This window comes from Falco cherrug, chromosome 2 (assembly GCF_023634085.1).
Source record: "Falco cherrug isolate bFalChe1 chromosome 2, bFalChe1.pri, whole genome shotgun sequence".
In the NCBI taxonomy this organism is placed as follows: Eukaryota; Metazoa; Chordata; class Aves; order Falconiformes; family Falconidae; genus Falco; species Falco cherrug.
Genome location: NC_073698.1, coordinates 83,145,490 through 83,173,013, shown reverse-complemented (window position 1 = coordinate 83,173,013; position 27,524 = coordinate 83,145,490). Strand labels below are relative to the sequence as shown.

The window sequence follows — 27,524 nt, the reverse complement described above, 5'->3', positions numbered from 1 at the left end:
AGAGGGTCGGGTCTTTGCTTCACTTTCAAAACTTGAACACACACATGCAAAACCACCACTTTGATCAGAGCACCCACAGCACTCCAGGTAGGACTGAAAGAAGAGATGCACACTTTGCAAAACTCTCCTACATCATTCACATTCACATGGACATTTTGTTCAGACTGAAGCCATATCCTCACTTGTCACAACTTTTCAGAGTGCCCTCCAAAAAGCTGACCACAGAGGCAGCTGGCATCCAAGTGACACCCCAGGCTGTCACATTAACAAAGGCAGCGTATGCAATTACATTACAGCTCGTGCAATTACATCACTCCTCTATGTGGATTTACACTAACTGGCTGAATCAAACTGAACATCCACTGTTACTGTCTCAAGACTTGAGAGCTTCCAGCGCTACCAGAAATACCTTTGGCTAGTGGGCTTGTGAGATGGTGGATGGAGGGGACAATAAGGCACATTCAGCGTAGTTAAAGAAGAAGGGGAGGGGAAAAAGGCTTTGATTTTTTTGGATTTAAGATTTCAGTATCTTACTTATTAAGAGAAAAATGGGATTTGTCTTATGAATGTCATGATTTGCTTTACAGAGACAGGGAAGTCTGGCCCTACCAAAAGGCAGTGGATAACACTCATCAGAAGTTCCTTACAGAAACTTCTGCTTTCCGTCCTCCCCAACTCAGGGCAGCTAGACCATCTTTCATCTGTGCATTAGATGCGTTTTGGATTCACACTGTCTGTTAGGCAGCTTTTCAAACAAAAAATAAGTCTGCCATCAAAAAGGAAAGGGAACCACAGGCTGAGTTCTGACATTACCGTCTATGATCAGATCATTACTATGTTCATTTCTAAAATGCATTTTCCCCCCCAAAACAACTTTTCAGGGCACACAAGCCAAGTTTCTTTCTTGAAGATCGGCTCCATCTGTGAATCGAAATCAAAGGTGGACTCTGAACTGGTGGGTGATTAGGACCGGTCTGAAACTTCCTGGGGTTAATTTTCTGTATAGCTTATTCCAGCAAGTGAGATAAAAATAATGTAGGGTTCTTTTTATGGCAACTTGCCACTGCTGCATAGGTCACGTATGAAAGCTGAAGACAGCACAAAATGTGGGGCTGTTTGTCAGTCTAGAGAGTTGAGACTTCTTACAAAGAAGTGGGAGACAGAAGGAATCTGGCAATCCAGCCAGAGCTTCAATGTTTCTCCAGAAACGTTTCCTTTGGGCCATGATGGGCCGGTAACGACTGACCATTACCACCATGAACTTCGAATGGACCACCCTAGCTGGCCCTCTTGGGACTTTTGTTTTCCTGACTCCTCCCTTCCCAAGTTAATAAATAAAGAGCTTAAAAACAAAAGAGGTAGACTCTTAGTCATGCTAATTTCACCTGCCTATTTGGATGGTGATTGTGAATGAGATAAACCATTTAAGATAACAAGCTGCAGGAGCTTCACAGAATACAAAGTGACCTGTCCCCAAAATGCATAGACTGGATAACATTCTGCATATGCTAAGGACAAGTGACCCCAAGGTCAGCCCCACAGAGGTGGTCAACGAGGTACTTCAGGAGATGTACATGCAGCATTTCTAGCTCCACAAAGCAAGAAAGAAAAGCTTACTATCTATTCTGCAAGCACAAGAACTCAGCACCCCTACTATTCTATGAAGAAAACTAAAAAAAGCTAATTCGGGATAAAAAAAAATCAACCCAAAATATCAAAAGAGCAGATAGTTTTAACAGTTCCACAAAACAACACTTTTATAGAGCATATATAGGACTTGCACACCCAATCACTGCAAGAGCCTGAAGTGCTCTTAAAAGCAACCCTGCTAACAAGGCAAAGCCCACTGTTGTGGCACAACTCGAAGGACTCGGAGAACACACAAGCAGGGTTGCACCTCAGGTAATGCTCCTTCCTGCCCTGTCGCTGGCAGTTTCACAAACTCTTGAAGAAAAATAAAGCACAACTTATTAAAATTCCCAGAACAACAAAAAAAAATTACACCAAACTCGAAACACAACAAAAGTGTGCCCCCACCGCTATATTAACTGGAGAGCACAGGAAGTCACCGAGTCCGGCACGCTTCTGCCCAAGGACCAGCAATAAGGAGGACACCATGCAAGAGGACCCTGGCAGCATCTGACCTGCTTTGGGGGTTTCATGCAGGACGGGGGATAAGGGGAGGATAAAGGAAAGACATAAAGAGAGAAGGAAGGGGCACTTCCTCTCACCGTCATGGCCTAAGAAACCACTGCCTGGTGGCTGTGGCCACCCAGTGCTGGGCCAGGGGTGCTACTAACCTGGTTCCATCCTGAGCACTGCAGTTGACGTCAGCCCCATACTCGAGGAGATGCCTCACGATGCTCAGCCAGCCTCTGGCACAGGCCTCATGCAGGGCACAGTAACCCGCGTTGTCGCGATGATTCACATCACACACCTTGTTTTCCAAACAATACAGAACCACTTCCTGGAAACAGGAGGAAAAACAGATACATCGAGTTATTTCTTGCTGCAGTGATGCACAGATTTCTCTTCTTAAAGAGCTGGGGAGCCTGGGTGGGTGGGTGTGGAAGGCAAAAAGGGGAAAACACAAAATCCCTGTGATATGCCTAAGTTACCCTCTTTGAGTCAGTCAAAAGGAAAACGGGAGCCATTGAAAGCCGTATTTATTCAGGACACAGAGCAGAGACCATGGCTTTCCATGAGCAGATTAGCTTGGACAAAGTGGCACCAAGAGCTGTGCACCCTGCAGGGACCTTCCCGCAGCCCCCAGTGTCAGCAATCGTCACAGAGAGGGAAGGCACAGATTTTTCAGACAAAACTTGCAGCTTTCCACTTCTCAAAACTTCCATGCATAAAGCTAGCAGGAAGGTTTTACTAGTACATCTGCATTTTTTAGCAGAAAATTCTGCAAGCACAACAGCAGCACAGCCGACGTCAGTTTGATTTTAAAAAGAAAAAGTGCATGACCCGAAACAAAACACATTTAAGACACACAAAGAACGGTTTGCTATTCACAAACAAAAAAAAGCCCGGCTCTATCAAGATCGGGGAAATCCCATTTTCACCCACCCTGGTTTTCTGCATGCAGAACTAAAGCCAGGCGCCAGGTTCCAATAACGAGCCCGGCGCCGTGGGAAGCCATGTGAATTTAACACAATTCATCTTGCAGTCAAATATACCACGGTCGAGAGCCTAGGCCAGACTCAGCTCTACGCTGTTGTGCAGCCTTGAAACAATGACTGCTCCATCACTCAACCAAAAATTTAGGATGGTGCGAGTCTTCCTTGATTTGTGTCAGATGCAAAAGAAAAAAACCTACCCATTTCTAAGTGACACTGTACATATAAAATAGCCCCTGCGTTCCCAGATTAGCAGCAAGCCATTAATTTTGCATTTGCTCCTCCTGAAGGCTGAGTGACATCTTCGCCAAGCCAGATAGGGCATGGAGAAGGCAAGTGTTTGCCTTGCCAATACAAGAGAATAAAACAACTGCTGGGTGTGATGCATTTATTCTTCCCGTTTTGAAATCTACCGGAAAGCCCGCAATAATCTGTTCTCTGGGTATACCTGACCTGAGAGCTGGTATCTAGGATACAGCATGAAGCTGCTCTTTTAGCAGGCCCTCACTAAACAAGCTGAAGTGGGGAGCTAATGAGCTGCCCCGTCCCAGGCACCAGAGCATCCCCCTCACCTGCCACCGGACCACCTACACCTGATGCACCCATCGGTTTAACCTGGGATCCCCACACACCCGCCTCCCAGCAAACAGGGGGCTCTTCATGTTCCTGCTTACCAGCCCGAAGCCCAAAAATCAGTCCAGAATGGATGCTTTTTACCCTGCACTTCCTCAATCCCATAAGAAAGGGCTGTGCAAAATTATACCCTGGAGGTATGAATTTTCCTTCAAAACCAGACCACCCCGCCAGGCAAATTAGCAGATGGATATAGGTAGCAGAAGCAGCTGCCATATTCAGTTCCACTTTTAGCATGCAGTTACCATTTAGAATAGATTCTGCAACTCAAAATAAAAGCCCTTTCATCTATTTTTGTAAAAAGGAAAGGCTCGTCGTAGGGCAGAATACCTACTACTGGACGAAAAGGACAATTTTGTCGGGCAATTCTGTGTTAAGAGGCTATAAGAAGAATGTCATTAACCACAAAATGTAACCATAAAGACCATAAAACTCTACATTGTTAATTAATTAAATGCCTCATTAACTTTTTTTAACATGATTTATTCAATTTTCAAAAAAAATTAAGCCATCGCTGCCGAATACAGGAACATGTGGTGCCACAAACACACTTTTGGTTTCATAAGCATCTCTCACTAACATTAGAGAAAGGCTGTGAAAGTGCCACAGGGCAATTTAATGTCTGTACAGGTGCTCTATTTAAACCAGCAGTGAAAATCACTCGCAGTTAATCCAAAGAGTCAAGCTAGCACATCACCAGGCAAGATATGTGCCACCACCGCTTCTGCTGCCTGCAGTTTGTTAGACAAATTGCAAACAGTAGCGTTAAAAGGTGCATGCAAATATGCATGCTCCATCCTCACCTAACAAAGAGATGCCCTTCCCTTTACTGTCTCCCACCCATGCCCTGCAGCAGCTCCTGCCCCTTTTCCAAGGGAAGGGGTCACCATCCCCCTGCGCATCCCCCATACCCTGGGCGCACACGCTGCCACTAAGAAGCACTATTGCCCTCCACTTAACCTCGAAACATGGCCCTTGGGCAAGGCATTATAAAGCTGAGCCATAACGCTTCACCACAGCCATGCCAAGTCCCAGAAATGATGCTCGAGGTGATGCTCATTCCCAGGCAGGGTGCAGGAGCTCCCTAGGGGAGCTATGCAAGGGCAGGATGACGCTCAGCTCCTGCTCCTGCAGCAGAGCCACTGGGGACCCAGCGCCAGACCCTCGTGTGAAGCATCCCCAGGGCCAGACATTCTTCCCCTGCCTAGGTAAGCCCTGTCTTCCTGAGCGTTTAAAACGCCTGTAAACAAACACCATCTTTCCCCAACCCCTATCACACACCACATATTCCTCTAATTTCACTGCCTTCCTAGGCAAGATTTAATCCCAAATTCACCAGAGAACTTTCCAAGTCCAGTCACACACCAAAAAGCAACAAACGGCACAAAGACAGCCAGTGTTTCCTCTCCCATCAAATTCATTACGCAAGCCTTTTGTAATTTTTTTCCCCAGAAGACTCTACGCTCCCTATAATTCCCCCTTCACAAAAAGTAAATTACAGTTTTAAGACTACTATTATCTCAAGTCATTTGTTTCAAATGGGGAAAACCAAATGGATTTGAGAGCGCCCATACACTGGGATGGGTTGTTAATACCCTGATGAAGCAAGGCTTGGCGCAGAAGCCTAGCGAAGGAAAGGCAAAGCTTCCCACCAGCTTCAGCAGGGTTTTGCTCAGACCCTATGGATTTCCAGAGCCAAAGACTGTTTGCCACACTGCCGTTAAGTAGCCTTGTTAGCTGCAGCCCTACAATTTATCTGACCAGACACATTTGTCCTTCGACATTTCACTCTCACATCAGTTTTCACATGCAAAATTCTAACAGCTTGCATCCTGCTCCTGCAACTATCCGGAGCACAACTGCACCATGCGACTGAGTAGGGCAGAGGTACCTGAGCTAGCAGCACTTGGATGCCCTGTGGGTCCAGGAGCGATATATACAGCTCGTCAGCACCTTTGCATGCTTAAGGTGCCAGCACTGCCTCTGGGTTTGGGGTGGGATCTCTGCATGGCCGCAGGGCCCTGTGCAAAGGCAGGCAGGCAGGCAGGCTGCCAAGGGCAGGCACAAGATCATCCAGTCTCAGGGCAGAGCTGTCAGGGCTGCTCTGTCCCATACAGCATTCCTGCCACTGTCAGGGCTCAGTGGTGCCCGTGGTGCCAGCCACTTCCAGCTCCCAAGTCCTGCATCAGCACTCAGCATCCCTCTATAAGCTGTGGCCCTGGTGATGCAAACTCGTCTGCCTCCTCTGCCACCAAGCTGGCAGGGGGCCACTGGGCTACCCACTGCCACCACAGCAGCTATGAGAAGCCTTCATGTGCCCGTGAGCATCCAACACTCCCACTTCAGCAACGACCCCTGGCCATGGCACCGCAACCACCAAAGGCTGCTGCCCCACTAACGAAGATGGCAGAAAACAGATGTGTGCAGCTACCACAGGTCACAGATCAGCAAATTACTTTGACCCATCAGTACATATTTATTTATTTATTTCTAATAGAGGAACCTGTAACTTTTTGACCATTATAATCTTTCTGGCAGCAGCGGAAATTCAGCTTTCTGCTAACTGCGGTAGTCTAGTCACTAGCAAGAGAAACACCACAGCTACACAGCTTCCATGACTGACCAAACTATCACAGCTCAACACAGGCCAAATAAAGCCATGACAGGGTGGCACAACCACCCACTGCTCTGGGCCTTGAAAGACACAGGCAATGCTGGATCCTAGCAGCAGCTCAGGCACATGGACTGGGCTCTCCTCTCTGCCCCATGCTCCGCCAACAACAGGACCCACTGTTGTGCTATCAATGCCAGCCAAACAATCAAGTCAAACCAATTGGAATATTTAAGCCTATGAAAAACGTGGTGTTCACTTGTACTTCTGGGTGAATTCAAATCAGAAAATCAAAATCCCCAATCAGCTGATGGTGGGAAGGCATGGTGAGCACACAAGGTTACCTCAGGGTCACAGGAACCCCACCTCAGTAAGCCCTGGCACCCCCAGCTTTCTGCAACCAGCCCACTCAGGGCCAATGCTGTAGAGAGCTCCCACCATCAGCAAACAGAGCACTCGGCCCCTGCTCGAGCAAGACCTCAGCCCATCACCAAGTTTCAGAGCTGCTCACGTTGAGCTGTGTTCAATGGAGCACACCAGGCACAGAAAGCAAAATGCCCAAGCGTACTCACCCTGACACACACCACGCAGGAAGAAAATACACACCAATAGCCTGGAGCACACGCTAGACCACATTTTGATTTTGGATCCATAGGAAATGTTAGGTCCATAGGAAATTAAATCATTTACATTACGGAGATTACCATAGCAACGTTGCAACAACCACTTCTCCTTTTCCTAGCTACAGCTGAAGTGCCCTGGGTTAGAAGAAGCCTTTGTCTAGGGTAAACACAACCCTTCCAACAAATACTGTCTTCCAGAGCTGGAGAAGGCCCCTCTTCACACAAAGCTCTCCAGCTCTACAAAGGCCTTTTCGAGGTTTCAACAAATCCCTGAGGCTGGGCAGGCCCCACCTGGGCCCGGGCTGATGCCACCTTCCAGCACAGGGCTCAAGCCCAACTCTGAGGTCCAAGCAGCCCTCCCACTGCCAAGGCAAATGCTGCAGCCATGCCGAAGCCAGAAATTGCTCTCTGCAATGAAATGCCTTCTTGCAAGATGTGAAGTTGAGCAACAATGACACTCATACCTACGTGCCCCTATTTCCCCAATAAAAGCGTGCTTCAAAACAGCAGAGCTAGGGGATTCACTGGTTTCTGATTTTTGTAGCAACAGGAGGGCTGTTTCATTAGACAACATTGTTCCAGCTACGCCAAGCAGCTCTAGACTCTGAGCACAAAGCATGCAGAGAACCAAGAAGCATATGATCATGCAAGAGGACAATCCAAGCACTACATCCCACGTCATGTACCAGACACTCCGTGGAGAAAAAAAGAGCAAAAGGAAAAACCCTTCCTCTAAACTACACTTCTTCACAAATAACAAAAGCAAAAATCGTACAGCTCAGTAAAGATCACCGTAAAGACTACTAAAAAAAACCACAAACAAACAACATTAATTCTGTTTGCAGATGGTTTATATTTAAACTGAGGCAAGGGTTACCAATAAAACTTTACCCTTTGCCCGTTCACACAGGATGCTGCTTACCCTGTGTCCCCACCAGCTGACCCAGCAGCGATGGGGACCCATTCCCACAGCAACCTGTCCCAGGCCCCACATGCTGGAGAAGGGAATGCACCAAGGGGGGCGTGGGGGCAAATGTCAATGACCAAATTCAAAGCTGCTGCTTTGCAAAATTTCCATCTATGAAACTGTAAAGAGGGTTTTAACTTTTGAGTTTTTTTTAAAAAAATCATCATCCTGCAGGGCGCCGAGGGACCCTTACCTCGTACCCAAGGCGTGCTGCCCGCTGCAGCAGCGTTTCCCCCGCGTTCTTATTGACAATAAGCCTCCGCGCTTCAGGCGGCATGGGCCGGCTCGGGGTGGTCTCCTGAGGGGGGCTTGCAATCGGCAGCTGTGAGGGCTGTGAGACGGGTAGTAATGAGGGAGTCTGCTGCAGGCGATCGTACAGCTTCTGCTCATATGATTTGGCTGGTGAGGAGTCGCAGTCTGAAGTAGGCTCTGGTCGCTTTCTGACTTTCCTCGTTACCGTGACCTGTCAAAACCATTATGTGGGGGTTTTTTATCCTCATTTTCACAATACAGCGATGGGATTATATTTTGCCAGCAGAGAATTACGCTTTCCTACTCATACTTCATTTTTTAAGAAAGACCTGCTACAGCTTTTAAATGCAAGATGCCTCACCCTCTACAATAGTGCCTTTAACTTGGGTTAAGAAAAGCAAATACAAAATGTGCAAAGCATCCACAGGCGAATCTAAATGCATTCCCCGCTACCCTGCATGCATGACAGCGCATTAGTTTTAAGCAGGCTGGCTCTGCCTTCTGAGAGGCTGGTGGACAATTAAGTCTAAATAAAGATACCTTATCTTCAGCATTTTCCATATCTGTGGTGTCATCCCCTGTCAGAGATGACCTCCTTCTCCTCTCCTGCAGTGCCAAGTGTTTTGTTTTACACTGACGTTTCCCTGATGGCTTCTCACACTCGCTGTATTTCTGCAGCAGAGATGCATGTTGGAAATCCTCCTCTTCGTCTGTGTACAGCCCATCTGTCTTCCGGCTTTCTTTAATTTTCTGCTGTTTGGCAGCCAACCTCGAGGCTGGAGTACAGCTTGGCTGAGCCTGCCTTTTGCTGTTTGCATTGGTGGATGAAAGGCTCTTCATGTGCGGAGACACTGGGAATACGGGCAAGCCTAAATAGGAAGGAAAGGCATTACACATTGCATGGTGTGTTAAAAGGAAAACACATTGCTAGCACTTAACACAAGCTCCTCAACTGCTTAAGAGATCTACCAATTACATTTCCAAATCATTAATATTTTAAGCGTTCCACACTCAAATTGTAAATACCATCTTGCCAGTTAACGTTACATCAACAGCTATAATGCCCTGATAAAAATCACTATGTGAAATGCCCTGCACCGGCTGCTGGGGCACAGCGAAAGCCCTACGGTGCCATGCCGTGCCGTGCCAGCTTGGTGCTGCTGCAGCCCAGCCACCACAGGCAGAGCGGAAAGCCGCTGCTGCACCGCCTCGCCAGAGGGAAAACAACTCGCCTCCTTACCTGGAACTGCTTTATCTGAAGGGGAACCAACTCCTCCGGCAGCCTGGGCCCGGCCGGGCTTGTCCGCCTTTGGCGAGGTGTGGTTGCAGGGCAGATAGAAGGATGGTGGGAGAGGAGGGGAAAGCAAGAGAGGTGGGAGCATGGATAAGGTCTTGGTGGGACAGCAGGTGGGGGGGAACGTTGAACTTAGCCCTAAGGTGGCAGTAAGATGGGGAACATCTCCTTGGGTAGCATTTTTACTTAGAAAACAAACCAAGAGAAGGAAGGCTACGCAAGGAGCTGTCCCCACAGAAGCCTGTGCAAAGTCTCTTACGAGAAGGGCGGGGATTCCGCAGGAAAAGCCATCGGCTGTGTTTTCCCAAGAACTCCGTCCAGAAGTGAATCCTTCTGTGAGACCAGGAAGCCCTGGGACATCGGGGAACTAAGACCAGGCCTCTGCCACCTGTGGCAGGACACCGGCAGCGCCAGGTTTCCTCTGGGGATTAGCTCTAACAAGCTGGATCCCACAATGTGGGCCACATGCAAAAAGCATGATGACTTTTTTTTTTTTTTTTTTTTTTTTTTTTCCAGAGTGCAAGCAGGTTTACAACAAAACAGGGACAGGAAAGTTGCCTTTTTATAGTCTGAATTTCCCTTGGGAAGAGAATTGAGGTGACCTCAGAACCAACTCCTCTGCAGAAAAATTAAAGGTTGCTGGAAAGGAAGGGACACTTCAGCCAAACAATACCATGCCACTGAAGGGAAGGTGTAGAAAAAACCCTGAGCACTTGAAAGAGGCTCCTTTGCTCCAAGAAGTCTCTGAAGCGATCCTACTTTCAGGACAGAAGAGATGGTAGGAGCAAATATGGCAGCTCCTCAGAGAAGAGAGACCTTTATTTAGAGAGACTCAATCCAGAGCCAGTCAGTAAAAAAGAAAATAAAATCTAGATTTCTCTTGGTGGGCAGCTTCACACTTTTGCCTTCCTTTAAATAGATCTGTGAAAGCAACTCGCAGAAGCCTTTCTAGATTAAAGATGAAAACAGAAATCCCTCAGTTCTTTCAAGTCACTTTCTAGAAAAAGATGCATACCATGGCTTGCCAAGCAGATGTCAGGGAATTTACGGGACACACGATGTTGCAGATTGTTCAACAAAAATCCAGTAAGTTTTTTAGCCTTTGCAATCCTGAAGGAAGGCGCCTAGTCGTAGGCTGAGCCTACAGATGCAAGGCTGTCTTTCCAACTCTGCAGACAGCATGAAGTAAGGAGTGTTTAATTCTCCTGTTCACAACTAACCTAATTGGAGTAGCACATGAAAAGCCCAATTCCAATACAGGAGTATCATCATTATCTACTTAGTCACTTACTAAAAAAAAACAGCAAAGATGAAAAGCAGCAGCAACGTAGTCTGGTGAGTGCAAAGGGAAGTAAGAAACTGCTGCATGTAGGAAAAACCGAATAGAAAGAAAAAAGCCTCACAGGTCTGGAGAAGGACAGAAATGTCAAAAGCGTGGAGGAAAAAAACACCGGAAGATAAGCCTGTCCCAAAGAACTGCAGGCTCTGCCACACAGGGATGCCAAGGCATTAAAAGCAGAAGTTTAATCACCACAAAAAAAGCATACTCCCAGCCTGCAAGCTCCACGTAAACTCTGTGCTCCGCTTTGATCCTCCAAAGTGGTGACAGCAAGCACTAGGCTAAACGTGTGCTGCAGCTAAGAGATGGAGAGTAGCAACACTATGCCCAGGAGCTTCAAGATCAGTGACATTGCAAGGGACCAGCACTATCCAGAAAAAGCCACGTGTCGGCCCGGGAAATGCAAGACAACACAGGCAGAAAAAAGGCAAGTGAATAATCCTGGAATCCCACCCCATCTTTCTGAGCACTACATATGTGAAGGGAGAAGATAAACAAGAGTGAGCAGGAATATCCCCAAATATCCATGCGGAAAAAAAATAAACCAAAAAAACCCCAACCCCCCCAAAAAACCCAAAACCCAGCCTCCGACTGATGTGGGTTGTGGCGAGTCTGACTCAGAGCAGGACCTCCCTGCCTTCCCACAGGAGCAGGCTGCAGAGAGGTCCACACGGAAAAGCAGCTGCTGCCGCGTCACCTGAATGCTTGCTTGTTCAGCTCCCACCCCAGCAGCTGCCTCCTCCTGCTTGCCAAGCCAGCGGCTGCCGTGCTGCCTGCAACCCGCAGCAGCTCCGAGGGACAGGCAGCGGCTTTCCCAGTGGGCAAGATCCTCCAAACTCCTCTCCTTGGGGCTTTTGTTTCCACGCTGCCTGGGTTTTCTCCTCGTGCCGGGTGAGTGGCTGCAGCTCCCTGGGGGACTGTCAGAACAGCTGGCTACCACACAGTTGGCAGCACCAGGAGGTTATTGCTCAGCTGGGACCCCAGCAGAGGCTGTGTCTCCCGCCTTGGCCACAGGTCCAGGCATGTGGCACAATGCCCTGAGGTTGCAGGCATCCCTATACTCACAAACCTGCTGCACCCCAGAGAGCTAGCACAGGCAACATCACCTAGCAGGCAGGCTCATAGAATGCTCTGAGTTGGAAGGAACTTTCCAGACCATCTGGTTCCAACCCCCTGCCACAAGCAGGGACACCTTCCACCAGACCAGGTTGCTGACAGCCCCATCCAGCCTGGCCTTGAGCGCTGCCAGGGATGGGGCACCCACAGCTGCTCTGGGCAGCCTGTGCCAGTGTCTCACCACCCTCACAGTGAAGAATATTTTCCCTATACCTAATCTACATCTACCCTCTTCCAGTTTAATGCCACCTCCCCTTGTCCTGTCACTACATGCCCTTGTACAAAGTCCCTCCCCAGCTTTCCTGTAGCCCCTTCAGGCACTGGGAGGCTGCTGTGAGGTGTCCCCGGAGCCCTCTCTTCTCCAGGCTGAACAACCCCAACTCTTTCAGCCTGTCTTCATAGGAGAGTTGCTCCAGTCCTCTGATCACCTTCCTGGCCCTCCTCTGAACTCATTCTAACAAGTCCATGTCCTTCTGATGTTGGGGGCCTCAGAGCTGAACACAGTACTCCAGGTGGGGGCTCATGAGAGCAGAGTAGAAGGGAAGAATCCCCTCCCTCGACCTGCTGGCCACGCTCTTTTGATGCAGACTAGGATACGGTTGCCTTTTTGGGTTGCAAATACACATTGCTAGATCATGCTGAGCTTCTCATCAAGGAACACCTACCTCCAAGTCCTTCTCCTCAAGGCTGCTCTCATTCCATTCTCTACCCTGAAATTATTTTGGGCAGGCAACATCCTGGCTCTTGTGGTTCTGACCTGCAAGTGAGACTACAAGGAGGCGACAGCTGAAAGTCACCAGGGGAACACTTCCAGCAGCCACTGCTTGGCCACCCAGACAGCAGACACTGACTGAGTGACAGAGGGGTGACAGCCCGGTGGCAGCTTGCAATGCATGATTCCTCCCACACTAAAATCCCAGGTTGAACACAACTGGAGCAACAAGCCCAGAAGTCAGTATCCTCTATCTTCCTGGAAATGTGCAGAAACAGATGGCAAATCACCCTGTAGTTAGACTAAGGCTTCACAGGCACAGGGGCAGACCTCGATGCCCTGCTATAGCCTGCTTCTTGGGAAACAACCAGCTTCCCAGCAGCAGACTGCCACGTTCACAATCAGTGCCTGGGCACCAGGAACAGCTGTTCCCAGCCCCAGAGCAAAAAAAAAAGCTGCAAGCAACAGGGTATGTTCTCATATTCACAGTATCTGATTGTTTAAGAAAAGTTTGTGAACTAGTCCTGGGCAAGAAAGACAAGCCAAAAGTCTCCATCCCCATGCAACTTTCATGCAGAAGATGCTCTGTTGCACAACAGGGGAAAATGTCCTCATCCTAGTGAACTAAGAAAAAGGAAATTCAAAAGTTTACACTTTAACAGGGCTGGAGAAGTGTCAGCAAAGTGATATGAATGATCTCCAGTGCTTCTGCGTAATGAATTGTGAAGCATAATTTAGTCAAGTTTATGGATTTACTGAGGCTTCCAAAAGCAAGAGGTTTTTCATAGCCATGGGACAACTGAATCTGAATGCCTTTGGGAACAGCGCATAAATCTGGCGCCAACTCTTTTTCTCTCCTGAGGTCACGCGTTAGAGAAGCCTGTCACTGCCACGGGAGGCATCGTAGGGTAAAGCTAGAGCATCCTTACACAATGCAGTTTCTTGTTAGTGACCCTCGTTTAATCTCGACAAGGTATCTCTTTCTGAAAAGTACAAAGGGGAGCAGGTTGTGGGCAGAGGTGTTTGAGCCAGTACCACGCTTGCCAAAGCAGCGCATAAAGCAAGGGAGTAAGAGTCAGAGCTCCTTTTAAACCAAGTTTTGATCCCCTGCTCCATGAATCCTTTGGGAGAACCTTCCCCAGCAATAAGCATCAAAAGTTGGGGTTTTCAGCCCCCAGATAATCCTACCACGGGGAAAGATGGGTGAGGAGTTTTAGGAGAGAAGTCGATACTTTTGCCTGTGACTGCTTCGGAGATGCTATCCAGGAAAACTCTCTCACTGATGCAGGACAACCTGGACTCAGTCCTTTCCATGGCTTTGGACAAGAGGATCTTCCCTCCTCATGCTCCTTTCTTTTGAGGAGATCTCAGCTAAGCGGCAGGTTAGGCCAGCTGGAGGGTGAATGTCTACCAGTTCGATGAAGCTCCCAGGTCTGCCAAGGAGAAAGGAGCCCAAACGTCCAACTTGCAGCTTCCCCTCCCAGAAACAGCCTTTCCTCAAAAGTAGGCAAAGGATTTGGAGAGGTAAGAGGAGGAGAGGAAGGAAGAAAATTTGAAACCTTTTACACCTGAGAAGCCGAAAGAGGAGACAAGGGTTCACTGCTGTGCCCAGGAGATGTGGATTCATGACAAGGTACAGGCAATGTGCAAGGTGAGGGGGACTGGCCACATGGGCTGTGTGCTGCCATTCCCCACCAGTTCTCCAACCAAGCTATGGCAGCAAACGTCGCAGGAAAGGGGAAAAGCAGCAGAGCAGACTGTGCTCAGGAGCTGAGGACAGTGGGGACAGGAGAGCAACTGGGCCATCCCAAAGGAAAATTTGACAGATTGCCTCCATGGGATCTCTTCCAGGATAGAGAACAGGCAGAAAAGGGGGAATAGGATGGGGAAAAGGAGGAAGCAGAGCAAGGGGGGAAAAAACAGCCAGAAACAAGCCAAGGAAAGTTTATGTGCTTTGAGGAAGCAACAGCTTAGGAGAGAGCCACTGGGAGGATCTCTGCCAAGGGGCTGGGGAGTGGGGGCAACAGGGGTTTAAAGGACATGCCTGTGACAAACCAGCAAGGCATCCTCTTCAAGAAGAGGATGAGCTTTGCTCTTAAGCATATGCACTGGGAAAGGCAGGGAAACCCAGCAGTGCTGAGGGTGCTGGAGGAGTTGGGTTCCCATGATCGAGAGCTGCTAGCTGTGCTGTGCTGACACTGTTTCAGAGGGTCACAGCCCCTCCAGTCCCATGTGTGGTTAAACACACTTACACCAACTAGCAGCCTGTTTGTTTCCCCTCACACCCAGAAGCATGACTGTGCTGTACGTCCCCCCAGCTCTCCTCTAGAGACATAAACTTCATCTTCACGTTATCTATGAAAGAGTATTTAAAGCCAAAACACACACACGCACACACACACAAACACATAGTTACACACACATACACAAACACATTTTCTTGTCTGCCAAATATCAGCTACAGGGCAGTTCTTAAAGAGGAGGTGTTAGTCCTTATACAAATGGACATCTATAGAAATATATATATATATATATAATTCTTAAAAAAAAATAAAAACAAACTCTCGACAATTCCTTAACATTGGTGGCAGCATGCGTCACTGTAAATGCTAAAGCCGGCTGGTTTCCCTAGTAGTCTCTGCATACCTTGTTCATTGTCACTTGTTTTGAGGGACTCTTCAGACCAACTTCTATTGCTTTTGGCCTCTGACCTTTTCTTGGTGTGCCTTTCTTCTGTGAAGTCTTTGACCTTTGCAGTGGCCTCTGGCTGAACAGCCTCAGCTAAATCTTTCCTGCTTTGCCGGCCCAACTTGCCGGACGGGGATCTCTCTGGTGACACCTGCTGCTCCCATAGTTCCCTAAGATGCTGCAGGTGACGCTGCTTTTTGGGATGGAGCCCTGTTAATTCAATGCACACCTTCAGGTTGGTCACCTCATTACAATTGGGCTCTTCTAAGTGGTTAGAGGAATTGTTTGTCATTTCCCTCTCAGGCCAGTCATCTAATGGAAAAATAACTAAAAATTAATCAAAAAGCCCCCTCAACTTAAAACAAAAGCTACATTTCACTTTCGGGGCATATAGTCTCAGCTTTACCACCACACTATGCATTTTAAAGGTTTGCTTATTAAGGGTTACATGCACTACAGTAACTTGCACTGCTGTGGCTACAAGCGTCCAACGACTAGTGCTTTACCCTTATATACCAAGTTTTTTATATATACATATATATACACACACATATATATACATGCATATATATACATATATATAATTTTAAGTGAAATGACAGTGCTCACATTAGTAACTATCAAGTTCAAAAATGGAAACACATTAAGCCAAAGGGACGTTCCTTTCACAAGACATTCCTTGAGACAGACCAAAGCAAAATGCTGACTTACCTTTGGAGTTCTTCTTCTTTTTTGCTTTTGATATAAGTTCATCCTGCAGTTCATCCACAAAGCTTTCATTTTGGCTGCCATCATTTTGCACTCTCTCACCAGAGTGTTTACGCTTCCTGTCCAGACGTGGACATGGATGTTGGCCAATATCTTCTGTTGGCTGATCTTCCGCCTTTTCATATATAGAATGTCTCTCTAAATAACATTTCTCATTTGAGAGATCTTTTTCCTCGGGAGTTTCAAGAAAGTGACCTTGGTTGTTTTCCGTACTAGTAAAGTTACCTAAAAATTAAAAAAAAACAAACACCACAAGACCTAATAAATACAAAACAATTAATTGTGAGAAAGTTATGCTCTCTGATCTCTTCAATGTCATCTCCATCATGACTTATGGCTCATGAGGCATGCAAATAAATACAACACTGTACTTTGAAACAATTTTCATCTGGTCAGCCTAGGGCAACAGTTTTCTCAACAGTTAAGTAGAAAACCCCCAAAAGCGTGAAGCTTTATGTTGGTTTTACATCAATTTAGTAAGTAAAATATTCACAATACTTGTATCCATAGGAACATCACAATGCACTTTTTAAAATAAAGAAATATCTTTAGATATCAAAAGCACGGACCCTTTTGAGAAAGCAACCTCACCCCCTAAAACCATGGCAATAACCCAAGCTCCACTTTGCAATGAATTTGTTTTCAAAAATACCTTCTGATGATAATAAAGTATTAGCTTTTCGCTAATTCCTAATCCTTCCCTAACTTCCCCCATCGAATTGCACAGTCTGACTTAAAAGCATTCATCCCTTCTTCTGGAGATATAAATGGGATACAGAGCACGCACACACACATACACGGGAATACCACTAAGAATAGCTGTGATATTTTGCAAAAAGCACTACTTGAATCCAAGGTTATAAAAAGGCTTCCTCACTGCAAGTAACCAGCCAGTCACTGTATGTCACATGATCTTCGTCACCTGCTTTTAAAAAAGGCCTCACTTTTTTCAGGGAGTATTTCCAGCAGCAGCGAGCAGGTGAGCTTTGAAAAGCTCACTAGAAACTACTCCGAACAAATCAGCCACAAAAACACCCACGTTGCCATACTCACCCTAACTTCAGCTTCCCCTCTCCAACAGTGCTCCCCTGAACTCAAGAGACAGCTTCAGCAATTTTAAATGGATGCCTGACTTAAAATTGCACTTCATCATCATCCTGAATAGGTATTTTTTCTTGGGCTTAACCAGACTAGCCGAGGCACAGTTAGGCAGCCATGCAGTACAAACGGCAACACAGGTTAATCAGCTTCCTATTTATACTTCTGACAAGCAAGTTGCTTTTCCCACATGTTTTAGCTCTCCTGGCTGACCGATACTCTTTCTGCACATCTGCCACTGTTCAGCGAACTGTCTGTATGCTCTGTCCTACTTCCGCGCAGCTCACTGTCCATTTTCCTCTTCCTCCCCCTTGCTCTTCCTCCTCCCACTTTCTTTCCTTCAAATACCTCTGCTGGTTTCCTACCTGAACCCCTGACAGCTCGTTTCCCTTCCCTCCCCTTGATCCTCCCTGTCCTTACTCAGCCTCCTCCCCGGTACAGCCTGGCCCTCAGTTTCTGCTCTTCCCCCTCGTCAGGGCAGACGTTGCTCCCCTGCCGCCCCCTCTCCCCTGCAAGACCAAACACAGCAGCATCCAGGCACTGGCAGCCCCTGGATGTAGATGTACGCCCAACTCTATCCCACCTTATCTTGAGAGTACCTTCCTACAGCTCTGCCAACACCTTCTGGTTTCACAACCATCCTTGAAATATCTGTTGTCAGCAATGGAAAGCTGAGGGGGAAGAAAAAAAACTCTCTGGAAAGGTTTTTCTTAGGCTGAGATTTTTCTTCATCGCAACTTGGAAATGGCTCCAAGTAGCACCTAGAGTTCTGGAGATGTTTGCAGGCACCAGAAGACACCCCAGCATCATTTTTACGCTGCTTGGGAAGCTGCCTGCAGGGCTGTTTTATAAAACAGCAGAAGATATCTGGCCAAGAAAAATCAAAACAAAAGTTGACTTTTTCCAGGCAAGTGGGACACTCCAGCCATTCTGCTATTTGGCGGTGCTCCCTCTCCACAAGACTGTCTGGCCAACACCTGTTTCCTTCAAGACTTTCAAATGCAGTTTGTCACGCTTCTTCCAGCCAGCAATGCTGACATGTTCCAAAAACCAGGTATCTCAGCTTACTATGCCTCTGAATCGCCAGTGTCCCCCTGAATCAGAATGAATCTGGCAACACCCCATGCTTGCACATCTGGTATGAAGATGCTGCCTAACAGCTGTACCCTATAACCACACCAACAGCACCAACAGTCCTGTTTCACACAGCAGAAAAGAAGCTAGACCAGCCACGTTGTAAGTATCACTTTAGAAATAGCTTCTATCAGATTTCATTTTACGTTTTTAATGCAATCTGCTATTTTTTCCCCTTTCATAAGGAAACATTACACATATATGGTCTGTTTCCCTGAACAGATCAGGTAAGGGCACCCTGCCACGCTCCCGCTGTTAATAGCCTTCGTGCCTCCAGCAGTACCAGCAGCTACACACTGTGGTTCACGCCGAGAGTTGCTAGATCAGGACAGCTTTCCTGCTCCCAACACTGTCTGGCCTGAGAAAAGGCAGGCACATCCTGACCAATTCCCAGAGAAGCTTTTGCAGGGTCAGAGGAAGAAGCAGGGGGTGGGGGGGAGGCACTGATGGGCTTAATCTTTGGGGCTTGCAAAACACAGCAAGCTAATTCCAGCCTGCCACCACTGAAAGCAACCCACCACAGATTAATTCCTTCTCTATCTGCAAGCACTAGGCACAGGGATGCCGAGTACCGCTCGCTCAGACCATCCGTGTTAAAAAATAAACAGGAAGGGAGATACATGTGCTGTAACCTTGCTAACAGCTTGTCACTGTTGGCATTTCTCCGGGGCTCCACATGCCAAGGAGAACAGCACACACCTACTGAAGTTTGTCCAAAAAGCCCTTGCTGCCAGTGGCTCTGCGACACCTTTGCCTCCACTCTCCAGTCACATCCAAGTGGGACCCCTCTGCCGACCAGAGCTAGGTCTCCTCGGCCGCCGAGCCAGAAATCCCTTCTCAAGAACTGCCCCGTTGCACAGACGTCTCTGGAATCCATCCTGCTAGATGCAGTTAAAACCATTAGAGGAGCGACATCTCCACACGTTAATCCAGGTTGTGTAATCATCCTGCATCGACACAGGAGGACAGACACGACGAAGCCAGGAGCTGCACGGGACGCGTCCTTGCCTATCTGCTCCACTGCCAATACTCTCCGTCTCTTCTACAGCCAGATTTTCACCACAAAAGAACAAAGGTCAGTTGCTGTTCGGGACACAGCATACCCCACAGGCTGTCAGGCTCCACGCAGCTTGCACAGACACATCACACGCTCAGAGGTTTTTCCCCTTGGCACAGTGGCAACTGCCTCACAGAGCACAGGCTCTACTTAATATTTTACCACCGGATTCCACTCTGTCCTCAAACTGTTTTGCAAGCAACCTGGATCAGACGCAGTGTCTCCCCAAATTAAGATATAAATGGCAACATGAAGCACAGCAACGTAAGCATATCGTGCAGGCCCAACAAGGACAAGGAGACTTTATTTGCTTTTGTTCCCTCCTGCCGTGTATCTACAACACCCTTTCCTCTGCCCAAGGAAGAAAACAGCAACAAAATACTTGGGAGTTTTCGTATCATCATTATTCAAACAGTGATGAGGTAGCCAGGAACACACGATAAATGCTGAGTTCTCATAGCAACACACCTCTATGAGTAAGGAGATTAAACTCTTAAACGTGCCTCTTCCTCAAGCCTCCAGCATCTGCCAGTCTCACACCAGTGGTGAGAACCAGCATCAACAGCTCTCCAAGTACTTCTCACTGTCCTACCAAACTAGAAACAAGGAAAAATTAAGAAGATGCTTCTTCACATAGTGTTTCTGCCTGAAGCAGTATCTTCTTAGTGCACAGGTTACAATCTCACAAGAAATAGTTGCACGCACAAACACGCTACCCAAAAAAACTTTCCTTCATTTTTCCATTTTCCTGTTGCTTTCAGCTGCTCGAGACCAGGCCCTCCCACGTGAGGCAAACAAGGAAACATATCTCAGTGTTTAAGCTGCGATTCTTTTGTTCAAATAACATGGCAGCTAAAAAACAGCCTTTCCTCTTCCCTGAAGCAACCTCTCATTGCACTCACTTACGCAAGGTACCCTTTATTCATCAGAGGACAGGAATGACAACCCAAATGCTAAAACCCAGTATTCGGCATGGAGATCACAACAGTAAGAAATGCCGTAAGTCACCTTCAACATCCGATCCTGAGTATCCCATATCGGGCAGAGGAAACACAGCTCATTTAATTTTTCTCTCCAACTACCTCTGCTTGGGAGCTTTCCACATTTGTGTGGAAATGCCAAGTTCTGCCTAAGCCTACCACACTGCACAAACAAACACCATTCTCCCTGCACAGACTTTTGGGGTTTCCCCCTTTTTTTTTGCCCTACGTCCCGTGGCAAGAAGGTAATAACTGACCAGGGCAAAGGACATGTTTACTGTTTCCATCTTTCATTTGTTCAGGTATACACACAGCCCAGTGAGAAAAGAAAAGCAGGGGATTACAATGCAAAGGGATGCCAGCACCTCACTCTGATGCTGAGTATCTGCTCCAAAGGCTTTGGCACATTACACACTTTACTTTCACACATGGAAACTACTTTAACTTTTTCCCCATTACTTCATGCTTTTAGATCAGGCTTTTAACATATCAGCTTTTATTTTTCCCAGCTAAGGCTTAAATGGACAGTGTCTTCCTCCTAGAAAATTACATAAACAGGTAAAATCACATTCCCTCATCAAGAAATTCACAGCTTGTAGAATATATTCAATCTTTCACACTCGGATATGATTTTCAGTACCACTACAAAAGCTTTGTTATGGAACGGACATGCGATCATCACATGCCCATATTGATGTGCATGTCCGTGCCAATAGCTTAAATCACTTGATCTCTGAACAATCCTATGACTCATGACATATGCATCCCATAATTTATGATGTTTGTGCTATGGAAATGCACCGGAGCAGCATCGCCTCAGCAACATTTACAAGTCACCTTGGCAACAAAGCAGCTTCACGGCTGCTCTCAGAATGCCCGGCAAAACCCAAACAAGATGGGAGAGAATTAAAGCACTTCTACTTCACTCCTTGGCTTTAATTGCTCATTAATTAGCTAACACGGCTACCTCTCTTAAATCAGATCTTTATAAAAAAACAAAAGCAAAACCAAAACCCCACATTTTACCCTTCTCCAGAAGGCACGACGAAGCTTAAGAAGACACCCGGTACGGCACTGCCAAGTCAGAGGAGAAGTTTAAGGAATCGGGTATCATGCCTCCGTTGTTTGCTTCCAAAAAAGCCCATACACATGCTACACAGCTAGGAAAATGATCAAGTCCCAGGGCAAGCTAAAAAAAGGGAGTTTACATCCTATCAGATGCCTCTGTAAGCATCACCCGCCTGTGCTATTTAGCCTTTTGTTGCTGTAGTCACACCGGTAGATTTAGAGGAGCCGGGGGGCAAGCAGCTGCTAGAGCCCCCATCAGCTCCTGTGCTCCACACCAGGCACGCCCAGGCACCAGCAGAGGAGCCCTGCCAGCCGGCTCCATGCCACAATCACAGTTTTGGTTGTGGTTTTCATCTTCCCTGCTGACACCGGGCAGGTGAAGTCCTCCCAGCCAGCGTCACATCTAACAGCTTGCCAGTTTTACTCCTAAATTCCCTGCTCACACATGGAAAGGTGTGCCATTTGCTTTTAGCCAGCACTGGACAAACTCTACATAAAACAAGGTAAAACATCTTTTCAGCAGCAAAATCTTTTCCAGGAGGCAGAAAGGAAAACAGAAGAGGTTGCAAACCATCAGCTAGTTCCCATTCGAGAGCTTTAAAGCCAGCACGGTGGTTAGAAATTGGAGGGAAAGGGAAGGCAAGAGATAAGTAGCCCTGGATCTTGCTGGTGATAAACAAAGGGGAAGAGCAGGCACAGCACACTGCCCCTTTGCTAGTCACTTGGCAAAAGATACACCAAGACCTCTGGCAGCTCAAGCCCCACCAGAGCCCAAGCCATGACAGCAGAGGCATTCAAGAAGTGTGAAACTCTTCTTCCTGATTTATCAGCTGCTATCCCAAGGGGCAGGAGGTGAACCACCATGATAAAAACCTTTTACTGAGACCTGAATCTGTACCAGTAAGTATTTGCTGCTGTAGAGGCAAGCATACAGAAGAGGAGCTCCCTCCACAGAACAGATCTGTGCTTTTAGGAGTTTAGACACTCAGCCAAACTCTGAAGTAGCCTGTTAAGTCAGCGCTAATTAGTAGAGGAGAGGAACGAACTAACATAAGACTGAACATACTTCCCCTGCTTCCAACAGTTATTTAATAGTCTCAAACACATTTTAACCAGCAGATGCAAGTGCCAGAGACCTCACTAAACAATGACTGTAAGGACGCATCGTTATCATCAGCCTCTGGCAAGGATGGGAGGGGGGGTGTTTCAGCAAACAAGGGTGCTCTAACGCTTACTTTTCCTCCCTCCCCGCAGCCCCCCACCCCGAGCAGCATGCCCCATGCCTCTTCTCCCTCTGTCCTGGTTTCAGTTAAACCAGGACACCAGGACACGCTCCCTCCCCTGTGCCCATGCCTGACCCTGCACACCACCACCACCCCTCCCCCCACTCCCCCACCCGCCCCACGGACTTGTCTTGCCCCGCAGCCAGAACAACCTGATGCTCTTTCCGCTGCTCTACGCTTTCCACTGCTCTTTATGCTTTCCGTTGCTCTTTAGGGCAGGATTAGCAGAGGGCATCACCAGGGCACCCTGAGCCCTCTGAAGAGCAAGGGGGGCTGCAAGGGGAGCGCCAGGGTGGCAGCCTGCCAAGCTCTCGGCTTCAGCATGGGGACCGCAAAGGCAGTGCCTTCCTCCCCAGAGCTGCTTCAGTACAACCTGGAGAAGGGAAAGCCCACTCAGCTTCCAAGGACTCAGCCTGCCTCTCCCTACCTCCTCCACTTTCACAATTAAAACTTCCCCTTGCTGTTTTGCCAGGCCGATTTCTGTTGAGGCTGTTATTTCAGTGACAGCAATACCACAGTAACTTGATTTAGGTGAGTAACCAAGCAAGTACAATTGACCAGCATGCTTTCTGCCCAAAAGCATTAACCAAAGACCAAAACAATAATTCAAAGTTATTACATTGCCCGAACAAAATTTTTTACTAGCCCTCCTCATGAATTTCCACCTACAGAAGAGCACACTTAACCACCCAGTTACACAGTGCATGCGCACGTGCACACACGCATGAATGCACTCTACAGTGTGTTTCTTCTTGTTTTGCAACACTTTCAGCACCATTTTTTTAAGTTGTTCAAAAGAAAGCAGCAGAAGGAGGAGCTGATCCAGTCCTTAATTATACAAGAAAAAAAATACTGGGAAATGGATGGAAGCTACATGCTTACCAAGAGTTTCAAAACAAAAAGTGACTTTTCTCACATACATTAAAAACACCCTAATACCATTTATTTATTTATCTTGTTTTTAGGACAATGTGGCTCGCATACATTTCCCATAGTCCTCTGACACCTTTTTGACACAGCCTAGCGGGAGCAGCCAGCCCCATGGGGAATTTCACAGCTCCCTGCCTGCCTGTGAGGACTGGTGCCAGCAAGCCTCACCCCCCACCCCCCAACCACTGCAGCAAGAAGTCATGCAGGCAAACTAGCTTCTCATCGTTTGGAGTTTGCAGCCAGCTTTTACAGATAAGCCAGACTGGCAGATCATGTCCTTTTCCACTCCCCATCACCCTTCTGTCCTCCACCCTTGCTTTGCCTGAAAGCTGCAATGTTGGCACCTGCCAGCGCTACAGCAACTTCAGGAAGCTGAACTCCTTGCCTCTCTCTCTTCCCCCACCTCCTTTCTGCATTTAAAATATAACCTTGGACTTTTGCTTTCACTGGTTGATGTGGTACCCCATCAATTAAAAGCATGATCCCTTTATTGCAGTAACTTCAGTGACAGTTAACTACCTCCTGCAAAGCAGGTACAACAGTAACCAGTAACTTGCAGACCCCAAAACAAGCACAAAGACCACCAGTCGTGGCAGCTCCATACATGCAGAGGCTGAGGCCAGTGACTTTAACCAGCAACACTGTGAGAACATGAAGATTATGGTGCCCGTGCAGCTTTGCTGCAAGCTACCGTGGCACAGAGACACACACGCACTTCAGAAAGCCATCTAAATTTGCTTACATCTGTCATTGTCATTTTGGTCAGCAATGGCATCTTCCAGAGCGACAGACTTTGGCTTCTTTTCACTGTTTCCTTTCAAGTTTTCCCAGTCTGCCTGGCTGAATCTGCAGACCTCTGAGTCTTTGGTAGCTGTTTGGCCTTCTCTCTCTTTCATCTCCAACTCTGAGAAGCGCATCATTGCACGCTAGAAAGAGAATTGATATGAAAAAAAAAGTCTTGCGATAAAAGCTACTTCATTTACCTTACCTTATATGAAAGCATTTCCAAAGAAAAATCGGCTCAAAACCAAGGTTTCAGATAGATAGCTAGGGTAGGAGTTTAACACACCTGACTTGTAAAACAGTGTTCTAGCATCTATACGCAAATAGCGACACAATTCTTGCATATATAAATGTGTGTGTATATATATATATATAAGATATATATAAATGTATACTGTATATAAAACAAAAACATTCCATTTTGGAGGTAAAAAGAGACAAAAACAAAAACAAAAAGAAAAAAACAAAACACAAAACCGTACAATGAATAAAGACGACCATGGCCCACAAACTTCCCTTTGTGTATTTGGAAATGAAATTTAACTCAAAGGTTTATGTAAGAGTCTAGTAATAAAAATTTGAAGAACTGACCTCACAGTAAGCAGCAGGTAGACATAAAATACTGTCCTCTTGTAATCCTTCCATCTATGTAATTAAAATGGGCACTCAATGGATCATTTAGATAATTTCATCCATTTTTATAAGCATAAACCAATTCTTTTCTTAACAATGCAAAACAATTTGGCTTAACTCATCCCTTCATTAAAAGTAAAATACCTTACGGATATTCCTATACAGTATCTGTCTGTCATCCCTCAGCATCAACCTCAATACCGCTCCTACTCTTTCCTACGCGTTCGCTTGGCGTAAACGTTGCCTGAGACCCGCTAATACATGGCTGCAACTCCTCTCCATCAAACGGCATGTTTGGCATACTAATCACAACTTCTGGGTACACTTTGCTAGCTGGCACTACAGGCCAGCTGAGAAATTACAGCCATTGCTAGCACCAAGGTAACATGCATGCCTGTCCGACTCCCCTCTGTAACTGCACAAACATTTCATATGTACATTAACATTTTTATCAATCTTAGTAAAAGCCCTTCAAAGCTTATACTACCGTGTACATACGTAAAAGCCATACATACTATTCTTTACATCGCCTCACTCGTTAATGAACTTACTTTGCTATTTAAAACCGTTTCTGGAGAGTACGCCCAAGCAAAAAAATTTCTGATCTCCCCACCTGCGTTGCTTCTCTCAACTTTTTAAAACTTGACTGCGACTTGCAACAGAGAAATAACGACAAAAAGCGCGGCAGTCGTTGGACCGCGCGGACTCACCTGCAATGCCCGCTGCTCCCGGCTGAGCTGGCTGGAGTCTGCATACAGTTCAGTCGTCACACACTTGAATCGATCACCTACGTAACCAGCAGAGTTTGCAATCCTCTTGGCCAACTTAGATGGCTTGGGTTTCAATATTTTACCATCAGCAGATTCTGTGTCGTCGGCTCCATCTTTGGTATAGGTCTGGCTGGCATCGATGCTTGGTGGCGCAGTCCCCATGCAGAATGGCTTCGCGTCCTCCTGCACCTTGCCAAAAGCCAGAGCCGGAGCATCACCCTCATGAGTGCTTTCCAAGAAAGCAGGAGAAGGCTGGACTGTCACTCTCTCTTTAGGCTGGCTCACAGATAAATCCTCTTTCCTTAAGCCGAACACCGATGAACTCTGGGCTTGCTTGAAATTATAGGTTTCGTGAAGATCATTATTTCTTCCAAACTCCTCTCTCATTACAATAAAATCTCTGTGCTGCGACGCCTGCTCTACCTTGTGCTTTGTAGGGTCATTAGCCTGATTACTACTTTCCGCAGCAAAGCTGGCTTTCGTTAAGTTTGCTTCGCTTTTAGCATCTTGCTCGTCTCGCAGAAGATCCGGGAAGAGGTGTTTGTCGCTTTTGGCTGCGTTTTTACCGTGGCCAGAGTTCTGGTGCAACTTCATGCTCTTGTCACTGGGTACTTCGAAAGGCATCTTCCCACTGCTCTCCAGGAGCTCTGGCAACCGGCCCCGCAGAGCTGGGTCCTCATAGCGGACCCTCTCATGAGACCGTGACCTCCTTTCCGCCTTCTCCTCCTTATTGATCTCCAAAGCCGAATGCTGCAGCAGCATGGGGTGCACCATCCCCATCCCCAGCGCGTCCTGGTAGGTCATGAACTCCCCCCGCCCCGCTGGCAGGCTGTAGGGGAGGCCAGGTTTGGGAGCGAGGTGGCCAGGGTAGAGGCTGCCGTTGGGCAGCAAGACGGGGTGCGGATACACATGTCCTTTCCCGTGGATGGAGAGAGGGCTGATAGCTATCCCCTCTGGCACCGGGTACGGGAGGTAACTCCTGGGATAGGGCAGAGGTGGGGAGCGAAACGCCTCATTGGGCGGCAGGAAGATGGGGCTGGAGGCCAGGGCGGTCTCGTTCGCCTTGAAGTTGGCTTCCTGGCCACATGATTTGGCCACCTTACTGCTGTGTTTTGCAGGGGTGGCAACGGGCTGCCCAACGTGCTGTATAACCGAGGCGGTGCTCTCCGCAGAGCTCCTGGCCATCTTGGCGCAATCCACATTGGCATTGGGAGCTGGCGACGCCGATGCAGGCCGCCCCCCCTGCTGACACCGTCCCTGAAACACTGCCAACAACCGCCTCCGTGCCGCCCATCCTGGGGCAGGAGGAGCTCCGCTGCTGCGGGATCACCCAGTCCAGTGCCTTGTTTTTCAGCTGGACACTCTTCCCGCTCTCCTCACTGGGGCTGGGACCAGGAACAATCCAGGAGGATGGTGCCGTGCTGATAATTTCAGGCCTGTAGATGGGGCAGCTGTTCCCAGGAGAAATGGTTTCTTTCTGAACGATGTCGCTGCTGGGCAAGTGCGGCCCCGCTCCTGCTCTGCCGTGCACCAGCACCGTTGGCGTCATTTTCTTACCGTGGTCCGACTTGCTGGCAGTTTCTGCATCAACAACTTTTGCTGACAAGTCCAGCGGTTTGTCGGTGACATCTTTGGTTGGGGTCTGCTTTTCCAGGAGCGGGGG

The 27,524-nt window shown here is 47.6% G+C and overlaps 1 protein-coding gene across 1 annotated transcript in view; it reads right to left on the bottom strand.

Moving 5' to 3' along the window:
• The window catches only part of BCOR (BCL6 corepressor), a 59,250-nt gene that overhangs the window by 8,687 nt on the left and 23,039 nt on the right, over nt 1–27,524 (bottom strand). Inside the window, 9 exon segments of the mRNA XM_055701813.1 lie at nt 2,301–2,467; nt 8,150–8,419; nt 8,749–9,077; nt 15,316–15,669; nt 16,069–16,350; nt 24,418–24,601; nt 25,050–25,103; nt 25,802–27,103; nt 27,105–27,524. Of these exon segments, the coding sequence (XP_055557788.1) occupies nt 2,301–2,467; nt 8,150–8,419; nt 8,749–9,077; nt 15,316–15,669; nt 16,069–16,350; nt 24,418–24,601; nt 25,050–25,103; nt 25,802–27,103; nt 27,105–27,524 (3,362 nt within the window).